Below are 15,858 nucleotides of genomic sequence, written 5' to 3'. Positions count from 1 at the left end.
TGCAACCAATTAATTATTGTATTACATTACAGATTCACCTTATCGCACAGCCATAAATGGAGTTATACTTAAATTACAAGAGGAAGGAAAATTATATATTTTGAAAACGAAATGGTGGAAGGAGAAACGTGGCGGTGGCAGTTGTCGTGTTGAAACATCCAAATCATCATCAGCCGCTAATGAATTGGGCTTGGCGAATGTGGGTGGTGTATTTGTAGTGTTGATGGGTGGTATGGGTGTGGCGTGTGTAATTGCTGTATGTGAATTTGTGTGGAAATCGCGAAAAGTTGCTGTAGAAGAAAGATTAAATGCGATATTGCACGAATAAGATAAGACTTATGTAGAATAGTAAGTAGACCAGAAATCAATGGATTTGAATTTGATAAGTAAAAATAGAGCGAAAGTTCTTAGGAAAAGCACAATAATACAAAAGAGCAAAATAATCGTGAAAGTTTAGTGTCATTGTAGGATTTGTATTAAAAACTATTTAGATACTATTAATTAGGAGCGCATTAAATCAGTATTACACATAAGTATATATTTAGCGCTACATTTAACGTACAATAGTTAGTAATACATATTTCATGTTTGTACTATTTGCATTTAAACATGTACTCTACATAAATTCATAGCACATACAAATATAATTGAATGCACAAAAAAAGAAAACAACTAAGGGATAATCCCTATACAACCTTCACCACAGTTATTCCACCGAGAGAGGAGTGGGAAAGAGAAATTATCTGGGGCATGGGACCGGTTAACTTGTTCACGGATGGGTCGAAGTTGGACGGGGGTCTTTTGTCAAGAGCTAAATGTAAGCCGCAAGTTTAATTTGGCTGATCACTGCAGTGTATTCCAAGCGGAAGTTGCTGCGATTAAGGATGCGGTGGATGAAATGCTATCCAGTGCTACTACGGTTAGGGAATCTAATATCTACTCTGATAGCCAAGCGGTTATCAATGCCTTTAGCTCAACTACATTGCGATCGAGGGTGGTCTGGGAGTGCCTGACCTCGCTTGCGATTGCATCGAATTATTTTAAAATTAAGATTATCTGGGTCCCGGGCCATAGTGATATCCCGGGTAACTGTCAAGCGGATCTCTTAGCCCGCATCGGTACAATTGATGCGGATGAAGATGGCTGTAGGGATTTCGGGATTCCGCTTGCCACCTGTGGATTGCTTCTCTATAGCTGGGCCTCCGCGTCAGCTCAGCAAGCGTTGGGCGGACACCACATATTGCAGAGTAGCAAGATCTCTCTGGCCGAAAGTGGATGGCAGGAGGACTGCTTAAATAATTGGGTTCACTAAGGCTCACCTATTAATGGCGATTGGGGTTCTGACAGGGCACTGTCTCATGGGTATCCATGCGATACGTCTAAATATACTGCAAATTCCATCATGCTGCAGCTGTATGGAGGATGATGAGGTGGAATCATCACATCACTTTATGCTTAATTGCCCAGCTTTTTCAAGAACAAGGCGAAGGTAATTTAGTCGCGACTCATTTGGATCTCCCGAGAATTTATCCAAGGTTGAGATCGGTATCATTCGTAACTTTATCGTTGCTACCCAGCGATTCTCTAAGTAGGTTTATCTACATCACGGTTACTTTATTTTATTTTATTGTATGTGGTATCACAACGGACCTTCATGTTGTCCAAGTGAGCTTCCCCTATCAGAGTAGCTACCACCAAATCTAACCTAAACTAAGGGAGAATCCTGTTAAAAAGTCCAAATTGTATTAAAACCGAGCAATGTATACCCAGCTGTGTGCTTTGACATATACATGCGTGCGCATCTGGACTGATATGGAGCTAATGGGATCATTCGTAACGGATTGACGGACTACGATCAAATTTTAAATGAGATGGAACCGTATCTAAAAAAAAAAATAAATAAATAAATGTAAGGCGCGATAACCTCCGAAGAGATTTTAGGCCGTATCTATTCTTTGAATAATTTGGTGCTATTCTGGTACTAATCTGTTCCAAAATGGGCACAGGTGTGCGGGCTGGTATCTATTCGCATTCCCTGGGGCTTGTTACATCATTCAAACTACCGTCATAATGTAGTATGTTTCAAGCAGAAGTCCTAGCGATTTGGCAGGCCTGCAAATCACTCGAGTTTCGGAACATAACTGGCAATGTACATATCTATCTTTTCATACAGACAAGCAGCAGTAAAGGCGCTACCTGCACTTTACACTAGCTCAAAGCTAGTAGTGGCTTACAAACCAAATTTGACAAGAGATTGCGGAAAATCATTCCAATACGCTTCTTGCAAGCATACCCAAAGGGGAAAATCCGGAATTTTCGCATGAACAAAGACTGGCAAAAGTGGAAGAGTACCACGGGCTGTGCAATTTCAAGAGCTACATGGCAAGACTACTCTGCAAGGTGGACAAGGAGTCTACTGGGTAGATCTAGGGCCGACACCGACAAAGATATTGCTGTATACACCTGTTATTGGGCTTCAGGCATGCATGCAGAAAAGATGGATATTATATTTTCTCAAACATCATAAATCACAAATGTAGACTTCCGGCAGCCTACGTAAGTTTTTATAGATATGACCATAAATCTTCACAAGAAACTTTCTCTCGAATACTCCAAGATCCATCGCTTCTTCCAACACAGTCCGCATCTGTACGTCAACCGTGCATTATATACAAAAGTTTCTTGAGACTTTCGTCTAACTTAGGCATTCTGATATTTGTAGTGGTATTCTAAATGACTATTTTCATCGCTCTCTACACTTATTAAGGTAAATAAAGCGAGGCATATCAACCAGTAATCTATTGGGTTCATGCACTACCAGCAGTTGGGGGATTGGTGATGCAAACGTGGAATGTTTATCCTTCAGAACTCCTCACATTTCGTCACAAGTTAAGCTTCAATCGCCGCCGTATTTTTGCATTACGCTCGACCCAACAAGGATATTAAAAATACGTCAACTGAGTCGGGTTCACTGATAGGAACAGACTTCATAACGTATTCAGGTTCGTAACGTATTCAGACTTAGTAACCTATTCAGGTTTTAACGGTAAATTGGACTTATAGTCAGTGAGTTAGGGGTTGGAACGTGTCTGACAACACGTTGTTGCATTTAGGGCAATCACTCCTTGTGGCGTTTGTGAGTTTTATGAATCTCAAAAGGAGTTGAAAATTTATCTTTATCGATAAATGATTTAATATTAAGCTAGCGCGATGTTAAAAACATTTATACCTTGACGTTAGAGCCCCATAAAACGTGCCTTTCTTCACTTTCCTTAACTTTCAACAAAAAAGTGTTAAATCATTTCAATAAATTTCCGTATGAATAAAGTAGCTGGCATTCAAACAGTACGTACTCAGGAAGTTGCCTGGAATGCAAAGAAGACACACTTCGCTCAGGCCGGACCATATACAAGGTTCCCAGTCATAAAGTGATAGAAGGTAAAAAAAAGGCCGATGAGTTGGCAAAGGATGGCAACTTGTTTGGGGAGAAATCAAAAGTAGACAGGAGTTGCATATGATGTACCAAATAGGAAGGGCGTGAATAGAAGCGCAGGGCTGCAAAATTTCTAAGATCATGTGCAAATTCTACGACGTTGAACTCACAAATTTGCTCATATCTCCAAAGAGACAAGACTTAAGACTCGCGATATCAATTGGACAATGCTGGCCTCAAATGCTTATAAGTTAGGCCTAGTCAGAAACAGCAGATTTAGGAGGTGCGCGCTGCAGGAAGAACGGTTGAGCACGGCAGAGTTGCCAGATGTCGAGGAAGCAGTTAAACTATATATATCAGCTGATCGATCATCACAAGATTGCAGGTTCGAATCCCACTCACAGCTGTAATCTAAAGAGCTTTAGCCTTATCCGTACTGGTATTACGCTGTTTGACCTTATCTATTTTATTTTCATTTTATACCTCATCATCATTAATTAGCGCTTAACCACCTACGCGATTTTTTCCGTTTCGAAGCAAGCCAGCCATCTATCGCGAAAACTGACACCAATTGGGAGCACCAATGGAGACCGAGTTCTCTATCAGTTCAATGGAGGTCTCCCGTTACTTAAATATCTCAATAATCATGATATCATGTGATAAAATGGATTGTAGGATAGTTGAACTAAGGTTACTCAATCGATTTCTCTATTCTTCCTCAGAATTTGTATATGTGGAGCTCTATGGCTTTCTTAAATCCTTTTCACCGTGAAAATCTTCTGCTATGTGGACGAAGTTCTAGTCCCTGTACAGCTCGGTATAATAACATGCTTAAAACTTAAAATTGGCAATTAAAATTAGGTTCAAACCCACAATTATAATTTTGAACATTTGCCTATTACAACCCCTATCATTAAATAATCCGAATCAATACCAAATAATGGTCATACTATAATAAATTTTAAACCATTTTTCAATTATCAAATCAATTCAGTTAATTCAAAAAATAGATAGTGGTATATATTAACTGTAAAAAACATGACATACATACATATAAACTTACATAATCAATCAACAGCAGTTCATCGAATCCTTAAATAGATAGGAATGAACGTCATGTATGTATAAGTAGTACATGTATTTCTAAAAATAAAACAAAATTTAACTGAATAATAATTGTGTTGGGTACAAATTAATTGGTAAGGTTGATGATAAATTCAATTAATAAAAAATGTTTATATGATATACACGCAAGTGGTATACATGTAACGTAGACTGTGGGCACTTGTGTGCATGCCCCGGCAGGAATGGCGATGTCTAAATCAGTGGTGACCAAGCCAACATAGTCAAATTTCACGGGACCAAAAATGTCATAAGAGTCCATAATTACTCCGATTTCAATTTGAACGTTTTGTAGCTGTTTCTACATTAATTTTGGAGCTATTTTGGAATAATTTTTTAATCTTTTTTGCGTCCTTTTTAGGGCTCATATTTGTGATTCTTAAAAGAACTTACACCGATTTAAGAGACAAGAATTTCGAATTAAAAATATATAAATCTGGATATAACCTTTATTAGAAGAACTTTCTACGCCATGATTGTATCCGGAGGGTCACAGGATGTCTCTTAAGCTAGCCAAACCTTTTCAGCCCAATCAAAAAACGAGACCGTACTAAATTGCACAATATTTAATGCTAATTTAATACGGGTTAATTAAATTTATTGCACTTGTATTTTAAACAAGTAAGGAAGGTTAAGTTCGGGTGTAACCGAACATTACATACTCAGTTGAGAGCTATGGTGACAACATAAGGGAAAATAAACATGTAGGAAAATGAACCGAAGGCAACCCTGGAATGTGTTTGTATGACATGTGTATCAAATGAAAGGTATTAAAGAGTATTTTATGAGGGAGTGGGCCATAGTTCTATAGGTGGACGCCATTTAGGGATATCGCCATAAAGGTGGACCAGGGGTGACCCTAGAATTTGTTTGTACGATATGGGTATGAAATGAAAGCGGTTAATGAACATTTTAAAAGGGAGTGGACCTTAGTTCTATAGGTGGACGCCTTTTCGAGATATCGCCATAAAGGTGGACCAGGGGTGACTCTAGAATGTGTTTGTACGATATGGGTATCAAATGAAAGGTGTTAATGAGTATTTCAATAGGGCGTGGGGCTTTGTTCTATAGGTGGACGCCTTTTCGAGATATCGCCATAAACGTGGACCAGGGGTGACTCTAGAATGCGTTTGTACAATATGGGTATCAAACGAAAGGTGCTAATGAGTATTTTAAAAGGGAGTGGGTCTTAGTTCTATAGGTGGACGCCTTTTCAAGATATCGCCATAAAGGTGGACCAGGGGTGGCTCTAGAATGTGTTTGTACGATATGGGTATCAAATGAAAGGTGGTAATGAGGGTTTTAAAAGGGAGTGGGTCTTAGTTCTTGTATAAAAAATGCACTGTATGAGGTAATGGTGCACTGAGAGATTTAGGGGGAAAGCACTTCACTGCAAAATAAATCAAGAACGCGACAACTTTCGTTTTAATATCCAAATATAAACTTTATTACTTTTAATTATTTGGTTTACGGGTTGACACGTTCAATCAATTATATTAGCGGCGCGAATAGTTAGGCGTATGACGATTAACTCACTTAAAAGCGGTCCAATGCATTCAGTTGGACCGCTTACTTTTTAACTTAAGGAGAGAGAAAAACGGTAAGTATATAAATAGGTAAATAGGAAAATATGTATGCATTTCTTAAATCTGCATATTTTAGGCAAACGGTAGCTTACTAAATCGATACAGGGTGAATGTAAAATATGAGTATGAGTATGTGATTTTATACAATGTAAATATTTCTGAATGGTAAGTATTTCAAGTAAGGGTAAGTATATCTGAAATGTCTATACATAATTAAAAAGGGTAGGTATATATTACAAATTTAAGGTAAGTATTAAGATGTAAGGATTATATATATTAATATTGTACGTGTATGCATATGTATATTTGACTCATGTCTTCAACATGGCGACCGGTCTGCGGAGCTGAGGGATGTAGACGCTCTTCGAGATCCTCTGAAGTTCCGTCGACTTTGTTGAAGATTATTCGCTGATGTAGAGAGTTGCTATGGCGGCAGTTCCTGAGATGGGAGGAGGCAGAGTTTAGTAATATTTCGCGTGACTATACCTGCTTGGGTGCGGACACCTACCACACGAACCCGTTGATCGGCGCCCGCATGGAGTTTGATAACTCGGCCCAAGCGCCATTCATTGGGGGGGTGAAGGTCGTTTTTGATGACGACCATATCTCCTTCGCGAATATTTTGTTGGGGATGTTTCCATTTATATCTTTTATGCAAGGTTTGTAGGTACTCGCTCTTCCAACGTGAGCTGAACTGGTGATGCAGAACCTTTAATCTTTGCCATTTCGTAGTAGGGGATACGTTTTCGGCATTCGGTTCGGGTAAGGAGGTTAAGGGGGCTCCTCGAAGAAAATGTCCAGGATTCGGGTTGCCAAAAATGTTTTCTGAGAGCCTTGGTCAATAAGTGCGCGAATTTTATGGTACTCCCCGGCGTGGTGAATGGGGACTAGTGCCGTTGGGAGTAGTGTTGTTTCACAGCTACTGGAGAAATGTGACGAGACCTTGTGGGTGGTTGAGTCCTGGTGTTTCTGCGCCGCTGCTTCAATCGCTGCTTGCCTTGATGTCGATGCTTGTTCATCATTTATTTGATATGGGATTGTGGTTTGGGCTAGTGTATTTTGGGGTCTGATGCCTGTTGCCCGAGATACGTTCTGATGTTGTTGACAATGGAGGAGAGAGTGATGTCGTTTTTGGCAATAAACGCATGAAAACTTGCTCTGACAATCACGCTAGAGATGTGAGTATGACAAACAATTCTCGCAATAATTGTTTTCTTTTACAAATTTGGAGCGGTCTGCTACCGTAAGCTCTTTGAATTTCACGCAAAACATCATTGAGTGGTTTGAGTTACACAGCTTGCAAGAGACTTGCTGTGGTTTTGAGTGATGATTATTAGAGTGAAAATTATTTGTTCTGTTTTTCTTTGAGAACGTGGAGTTGTGGATTGAGTTTTGGTTTGTGGACCTGGGTGTGAAGTTTGGTACAGGATCTTTAGGCTTACCTGGTCGGTAATTGTGGAGTCTCTCTACTACTTCGTATCTGGAAGTCAAAAATTTGTCCATATCTGACCACAGTGGAAACTCTTTCCGAGAAGTAAGAGATTGCTCCCATAGGGACAGGGTTTCACTGGGCAGCTTTGAGGAGCAAATATACACAAGAATGAGGTCCCAATTAGAGGTTGGGATACCTTGTGCTTCCAGGGTACACAAACAATTATTTATGGTGGTTTGCAGCTTTTGAATTTGCTCGCCATTTTCTGAGAAAATTTGCTGAAGACTAAAGAGGGTCTTCAGTTGGTTATCAACCAATATTCTTCGGTTTTCGTACCGAGCTTTGAGGGCGTCCCCTGCTAACTGAAAACTGTTGTCTGTGAGAGGGTATTGCTTCACTAACTGACCTCCTTGGCCTCTCGTTTTCTGCCGTAGGTGATATAGTTTTTGAGCTTGAGTGAGTTTGGGATGATTGCCGTAGACTGCCGTAAACATATCCCTGAATGCCGGCCAGTCTTCGTATCCGCCGTGGAATATTTCAGTATCGCAGGGTGGTACTTTGAGGTATACTTGTGATGAGTTAGAAGTATTTGGGGGATTTAAGGGCTGAGATATTTGAGGCGAGGGTCGCAGTAGTTGTATGGCGTCCATAATTTGTGACATGCAAATTTCATAGCTTTCAAAGCACTTTTGGTATTTTTGCTCTATTGAATCGGTGGACTCCTGATGGGATGTAGAAAGAGATACATTTCTGTAGGAATCTAGGAGTGATTCCCACAATCTTTCGAGCTGTTGTGTTTTTACCTTAAGAAGTGACTCAGTTTGGTCAGCTATCAGGGTTGCTGACCACTTTGAGTAAAAGGCCTCTAGTCTATTGCTTTCGAAAATGAAAGTATCCAGACTTGTGTCGGGTTGACCTGCGTCAAGAGTATCATTTGCTTTTTTGCTCATATTGGTTTTGTTTAGGGTAAACAAGTGTTAATTAAAATTTTATAATATGGAATACCAAATGAGAAGGGTTCCATATTATAAAATTTTAATTAACACCTGTGTATGGTATGTGCACAAGGGAGTTAAGGGGAAAGCTTCTTCACTTCAAAGCACTTCACAGCCAAGGAAATAAAACGCGCGACAACTTTCGTTTTATCTATGTATATATAAATATAAACTTTAACAATATTAATGTTTATGATTTAAGTATTTGTTTTCACAAGTGTGGATTTAACACTTTTATTTATTTAGTGTGTATGTATATTTGGTTTGAGGCGATTTTAAGTTCTTTAATTTAAAGGCGTGTATAGTTAGGCGGATGACGATTAACTAACTTAAAAGCGGTACATTGCATTCCATTGTACCGCTTGCTTCTTAACTTGAAGAGTGAGGAAACGGTAAGTATATGAATAGGTAAGTATGTATGCATTTCTTAAATATGCATATTTTATGCAAACGGTAACTTAATAAATTTATACAGGGTGAATGTAAAGTATTAGTATGAGTATGTAAAGACTTTATACAATGTAAGTATTTCAAAAAGGTAAGTATTTTAATGTAAGTATTGTATATGTATATTAATATTATATATGTTGATCCGGGTACTTGATGGAAATTGATTCATGTCTTCAACATGGCGGCCGGCCTGTAGGCGCTCTTCGAGATCCTCTGAGGTTCCGTCGACTTTGTTGAAGATTGGTCGCTGATGTAGAGAGTTGCTATGGCGGCAGTTCCTGAGATGGAAGGAGGCAGAGTTTAGTAATGTTTCGCGTGACTATAGCTGCTTGGGTGCGGACATCTACCACACGAACCCGTTAATCGGCGCCCGCATGGAGTTTGATAACTCGACCCAAGCGCCATTCATTGGGGGGGGGGTGAAGGTCGTCTTTGATAACGACCATATCTCCTTCGCGAATATTTTGTTGGGGATGTTTCCATTTATATCTTTTATGCAAGGTTTGTAGGTACTCGCTCTTCCAACGTGAGCTGAACTGGTGATGCAGAACCTTTAATCTTTGCCATTTCGTAGTAGGGGATACGTTTTCGGCATTCGGTTCGGGTAAGGAGGTTAAGGGGGCTCCTCGAAGAAAATGTCCAGGAGTTAGGGCTGATAAGTCGCTTGGATCCTGTGACATGGGAGAGAGAGGGCGAGAATTAAGCACTGCTTCGATTCGAATGAGGAGAGTGGTAAATTCCTCAAATGTAATCCTTTGATTTCCAGCTACTTTTGTGAAATGGGTTTTGAAGCTTTTTACTGCGGCTTCCCATAGGCCGCCCATGTGTGGGGCATACCGCGGTATGAATTGCCAAGAGAGGCCCTGTACCGCATACCTTTGTGCAATATCAACAGCTGCTTCTTTGAGGAATAGAGCTATCTCCCTCTGGATCGCTCGTTTTGCGCCAACAAACGTCTTTCCGTTGTCAGACATTATTTTGTAGGGTAATCCGCGTCGCCCTACGAAGCGAGTGAAGGAGGTTCTGAAGGCTTCAGTTGTCAAATTTGTGCATGATTCGAGGTGGACTGCTTTAGTGGAGAAGCAGACGAATATGCAAACGTACGCTTTCGTGTGAGAAGCTCGTCGTAAGAGGAACGTTTTCACCATAAATGGGCCAGCGAAATCAACTCATGTTACGTGAAATGGCACTGAGCAAGTGGCACGTTCGGGGGGTAGAGGGGCCATTATTTGTGAACGCATTTGTTGTTTGTATATCGTGCACGTCTTGCATTGGAATATGAATTTCTTTACTTTCTGCTTGATGCGGGGAATATAGTATTCCGCTTGTATCATGCGAATCATCAGTTGCACCTCAGCATGAAGCAATACTTTGTGGAGAAAGTCTAATAGCAGTGAGCAGAACTTGGAGTTATCTGGGATAATTATCGGGTACCGTTCATTCTCGCTGATGTCGGCATTAACTAAATGACCCTTAACTCGCAGGATGCCAGCGTTATCTAGCACGGGATTGAGGGTCAACAATGAACGTTTCTTGCTGATGTGGTTTGAGGCTTCTAATTGCGCGAATTCTGCTGGGAAATGATGGCGTTGCGTTAACATGATGAGTTTAATTTTTGCGAAATATAGTTCTTCTTGCGTGAGAACTAGGGAACTGGAAATTAGTTGTTTCTAGGTTTGGCGGATATACCTGTACATGAAGGCCACAACTCTTAACGCGCGCGGATATGATGAGAATCGTTCCAGTATATCGGCATAATCGACAGCATACCAGGCTTCGACGAGTTTCTTCTCCGGAGGGGTTGAGGTAGAAGAAACATATTTTGGCCAGAATGAGCACGGTTTAGAGAGCCATTGGCGTCCATTCCACCATAACGAGCAGTCAACTAAATCTTGCGGCTTGCATCCTCGGGTTCCTAAGTCTGCGGGATTATCACCACTGGGTACGTGGCGCCAAGTGGCGTTGCTGACGTTTTGAAGAATCTGGGTGATTCTGTTTGCCACATAGGTTTTCCATGTATGTGGGGGTTTTTCTAGCCAGGCCAACACGATGGAGGAATCTGACCAGAGTGTCAGCTCGTGGGGTGGCAACTTCAATTGAGATTGAGTTTGAGCTATTAATTTTGATAGTAAAACGGCTCCGCAGAGTTCAAGTCGTGGCAAGCTAACTGCTTGCAGGGGTGCGACTTTAGGTTTTGCCACAAATAGGTGGGTTGAGACTGAGTTCTCATCGTGCTGCACTCTAATGTAGACACATGCGGCAAATGCTTTTCGGAGGCATCAGAGAAACCGTGGATTTGGATGCATTTATCGGGGGAGAATTGTACCCATCGGGGAATGGTTATATTGCTTATGGCTGGGAGACTTTCACGGAAGCTGTTCCACTTGTAAAATGATTCCGGTTTGACTTCTTCATCCCAGCCTGTTCCCTCTAACCAGAGATGTTGGAGCAGGATTTTGGCTAAGATCATTATTGGCGATAGCCATCCTGCCGGGTCAAAAAGTTTCGCTACGGCTGAGAGTATTTGCCGTTTTGTATTTGATTTAGAATCGGAAATTGGGTCGTATGAGTATGAAAACGAGTCAGTTAATGCGTTCCATCTTATTTCCAGAGTTTTCGTGGAACTCGTGTCGCGAAATTTGAGAAATTCCGCATCTAAGACATCGAGTTTGGGATTGATTCTAGAATTTCTGTTCTGTTTGCTGTAATTTTTTTCAATGGAAAGCCCGCCGATTTTAGAGCTTCGATGGTTTGAGTCATAGAGCTAAGTGTGGACTGTATGTCATGCCCGCCAGAGAGGACATCATCTACATAGGTTTTTCGTAGTATGTTGTTTTTGGCGAGTGGGTATTTTTCTGCGCAATCCTGAGCGAGTTGATGGAGTGTGCGGATTGCGAGGTATGGAGCGCAGTTAACACCGAAAGTTACGGTTTTTAATTTAAAATCTTCAATCGGCTTTTGAGGGGCTTTTCTAAAGAGCATTCTTTGAAAGTCTTGATCTTCTTCCTTGACTAAAATTTGGCGATACATTTTTTCGATGTCGCCATTGAAAACGAACTTGTAGAGGCGCCAATTGAGAATTATTGACGTCAAGTCATTTTGGAGAATCGGGCCTGTGTATAGTACATCGTTCAGAGAGTTTCCTGAGTGCGATGTCTTTGGTGCATTAAATACGACGCGAACCTTTGTGGTTTTGCTGTCGGGTTTGAGAACAGCGTGATGAGGGAGGTAAAATGAGAAATATTTACCATTTCTGATTACTTCTGTGTTTGGAGCGGGCTGCATGTGTTCCATTTGGAGGTACTCTGTGAGTACTTCTGAGTACTTTTCACATAATTCGGGCTTTTTTTCCAGACTCCTTTCTACACTGATGTATTGTTGCTGCGCTGCTGGGCGGGAGTGCCCTAGTGCCAATGAGTGGGGGAAATTGGGTTTAAAGGGAAGTTTTACGAAGTAACGTCCATCTTTTTTTCTTGTAGTTGTAGATGTGTAGAGGGCCTCACAAAATTGGTCCTACGGTGATCTGGATAGAGTTGTTTGGATCTCTTCGTGTTCCCAGAACCGTTTGAGTAGAGTGCTGAAGTCCGGTTCTGTTGATTCACTGGCTTGTGTAGAGTAGGTGGAGACTAGTTCCTTTACTAGTCCGCTGAGAACCCATCCAAATATTGTGTTTTGAGCTATAAGGGTTTCTTGCGGATTTCGTTGCAGACCATCGAGCAGTATTTGGGGAATTATATCGCTTCCTATAACCATGTCTATTTTTGAGGGATGGAGACAGTTAGGATCTGCGAGCTGGAGAGAGTGGAATGCCTCTAAGCTGACTTTTGAGATTTTCTTATTGGGAAGAAAATGAGTGTGTTGTGGGAGCAAAATTGCATTGGTGCTAATCTCTTTGCTTAAGTCTGAGGAGCAAAGAGTTACCTCGCAGATTTTGTTTGCTTTTTGCACCACTGTGCCTCCCATTCCTGAGATTTCATATCTTGCATTTTTTGTTGGGAGGCCTAACATTTTTTAGATTCGGGTTGCCAAAAATGTTTTCTGAGAGCCTTGGTCAATAAGTGCTCGAATTTTATGGTACTCCCCGGCGTGGTGAATGGGGACTAGTGCCGCTGGGAGTAGTGTTGTTTCACAGCTACTGGAGAAATGTGACGAGACCGTGTGGGTGGTTGAGTCCTGGTGTTTCTGCGCCGCTGCTTCAATCGCTGCTTGCCTTGATGTCGATGCTTGTTCATCATTTATTTGATATGGGATTGTGGTTTGGGCTAGTGTATTTTGGGGTCTGAGGCCTGTTGCCCGAGATACGTTCTGATGTTTTTGACAATGGAGGAGAGAGTGATGCCGTCTTTGGCAATAAACGCATGAAAACTTGCTCTGACAATCACGATTGAGATGTGAGTATGACAAACAATTCCCGCAATAATTGTTTTCTTTTACAAATTTGAAGCGGTCTGCTACCGTAAGCTCTTTGAATTTCACGCAAAACATCATTGAGTGGTTTGAGTTACACAGCTTGCAAGAGACTTGCTGTGGTTTTGAGTGATGATTATTAGAGTGAAAATTATTTGTTCTGTTTTTATTTGAGAACGTGGAGTTGTGGATCGAGTTTTGGTTTGTGGACCTGGGTGTGAAGTTTGGTACAGGATTTTTAGGCTAACCTGGTCGGTAATTGTGGAGTCTCTCTACTACTTCGTATCTGGAAATCAAAAATTTGTCCATATCTGACCACAGTGGCAACTCTTTCCGAGAAGAGATTGCTCCCATAGGGACAGGGTTTCACTGGGCAGCTTTGAGGAGCAAATATACACAAGAATGAGGTCCCAATTAGAGGTTGGGATACCTTGTGCTTCCAGGGTACACAAACAATTATTTATGGTGGTTTGCAGCTTTTGAATTTGCTCGCCATTTTCTGAGAAAATTTGCTGAAGACTAAAGAGGGTCTTCAGTTGGTTATCAACCAATATTCTTCGGTTTTCGTACCGAGCTTTGAGGGCGTCCCCTGCTAACTGAAAACTGTTGTCTGTGAGAGGGTATTGCTTCACTAACTGACCTGCTTGGCCTCTCGTTTTCTGCCGTAGGTGATATAGTTTTTGAGCTTGAGTGAGTTTGGGATGATTGCCGTAGACTGCCGTAAACATATCCCTGAATGCCGGCCAGTATTCGTATCCGCCGTGGAATATTTCAGTATCGCAGGGTGGTACTTTGAGGTATACTTGTGATGAGTTAGAAGTATTTGGGGGATTTAAGGGCTGAGATATTTGAGGCGAGGGTCGCAATAGTTGTATGGCGTCCATAATTTGTGACATGCAAATTTCATAGCTTTCAGAGCACTTTTGATATTTTTGCTCTATTGAATCGGTGGACTCCTAATGGGATGGAGAAAGAGATACATTTCTGTAGGAATCTAGGAGTGATTCCCACAATCTTTCGAGCTGTTGTGTTTTTACCTTAAGAAGTGACTCAGTTTGGTCAGCTATCAGGGTTGCTGACCACTTTGAGTAAAAGGCCTCTAGTCTATTGCTTTCGAAAATGAAAGTATCAAGACTTTGCTTTTTTGCTGATATTGGTTTTGTTCAGAGTAAACAGGTGTTAATTATAATATTATAATATGGGATACCAAATGAGAAGGGTTCCAAATGTATTGCTTGGTTAAATTTAAAACAGTGCTGAGTGGGGTAGTAGTATATTAATTGATAGGACACTTTAATTCTACTATGTTTGAAATATAATTTTGGTCTTAACTATTTTCCGGCTTATAAATTTTGTGACACAGTCTAATGCTTGTACACAGGAACGGGAATTTACAGCGATATGAGAAAATGTGCAAATAGCTGGATCTTATTTATATGTAATTAATTATGTGCCGGTACTGTGTTTATATTAGGGTGGGTCGTTGTTGTTTTTTTTTTTGTGGAAAAATTAAGTAGGCGAAATATTTTTCAGTTGTGCAAATATTTTTAAATATTACTTAGTTAAAGCCTGCGGGGGTTAAGATACTTGGCTTGGATATCATACGTGGTTCCAGGCTCTGGATCTGGGACTGGTATCAGTCTTAGACCGGCCATAGTGACGAATTGTCACACGTGATTGGTTGTCACGTCCTGCACGATGTGCCCCTGCTTCTACTGATAATGGCTGATCTAGAGAGGACAACTCGATAAAGCCCGCACCCCTGAGTCATTGTGCCGAGCTCAGGGGAGGGAGGACCCTGTTAAGGGTCAAGATCGGTACTCAACGGTGACGAACTGGATTGTTAGGGACTTGATTTTGACTATGGATAGGAATTGATGACTTTGGGCTGGTAGGTGCAGTATTCTGCCACCTTAGTATGTCGGGGTGAAACCCTATCGAAATGGCTGGTAGGCTAATGCTGCACCTGCCCACGTCCCGTTAAAACCGTGGCGGGCCTCAAGGTACGTTCCGGCTCCGTCGCCGTTAAGTTGGTGGTGTAGGTGCGGTTGAAGATTTTCCCGCTTTGCGTCCGGTCTGGCTCTGAACGCATTACCCATAAGGTAATGCCTCAACCCTAGCGTGGCCTCCCTGCGCAGCATAGATAACCACGGGACCGTTGAAGGGCGACACAAAAACGAACAAAAAGGAGGGTAGGAGTGACGGCGAAGGTCGTCATGGTGCGAGGGACGCGACAGGTGCGGAGAGTGCTGATCATACGGACCAGCGCAGGGGTTTGGTTTCAAACCCCGTAGGTGCGGGTAGTTCGGGTAGTGGAGGGGTGTCAAAACCGACACCCAATGCAGGCCCTTATGGGGCTGTGACAGGGAAAGGCAGAGGTCCGGCGAATGCGACGGACCAGCCCATTACTAGTAAGGAAGCCCTGTCGCGAGG

General features: G+C 41.6%; 1 protein-coding gene across 1 annotated transcript in view; it reads left to right on the top strand.

The window, feature by feature from the left end:
- KaiR1D (Kainate-type ionotropic glutamate receptor subunit 1D) overlaps positions 1–4,540 on the top strand; it is a 43,655-nt gene extending 39,115 nt beyond the window's left edge. Inside the window, exon 13 of the mRNA XM_067761774.1 lies at positions 33–4,540. Coding sequence (XP_067617875.1) covers positions 33–328 — 296 coding nt within the window. The 3' untranslated portion in view covers positions 329–4,540. The remainder of the gene's footprint in view (positions 1–32) is intronic.
- The last annotated feature ends 11,318 nt before the right edge of the window (positions 4,541–15,858 follow it).

The sequence above is a fragment of the Eurosta solidaginis genome, chromosome 1, assembly GCF_040869045.1.
Source record: "Eurosta solidaginis isolate ZX-2024a chromosome 1, ASM4086904v1, whole genome shotgun sequence".
NCBI lineage: Eukaryota > Metazoa > Arthropoda > Insecta > Diptera > Tephritidae > Eurosta > Eurosta solidaginis.
The sequence above is the reverse complement of the archived record's forward strand: the minus strand, read 5'-3'. Positions and strand labels throughout refer to the sequence as shown.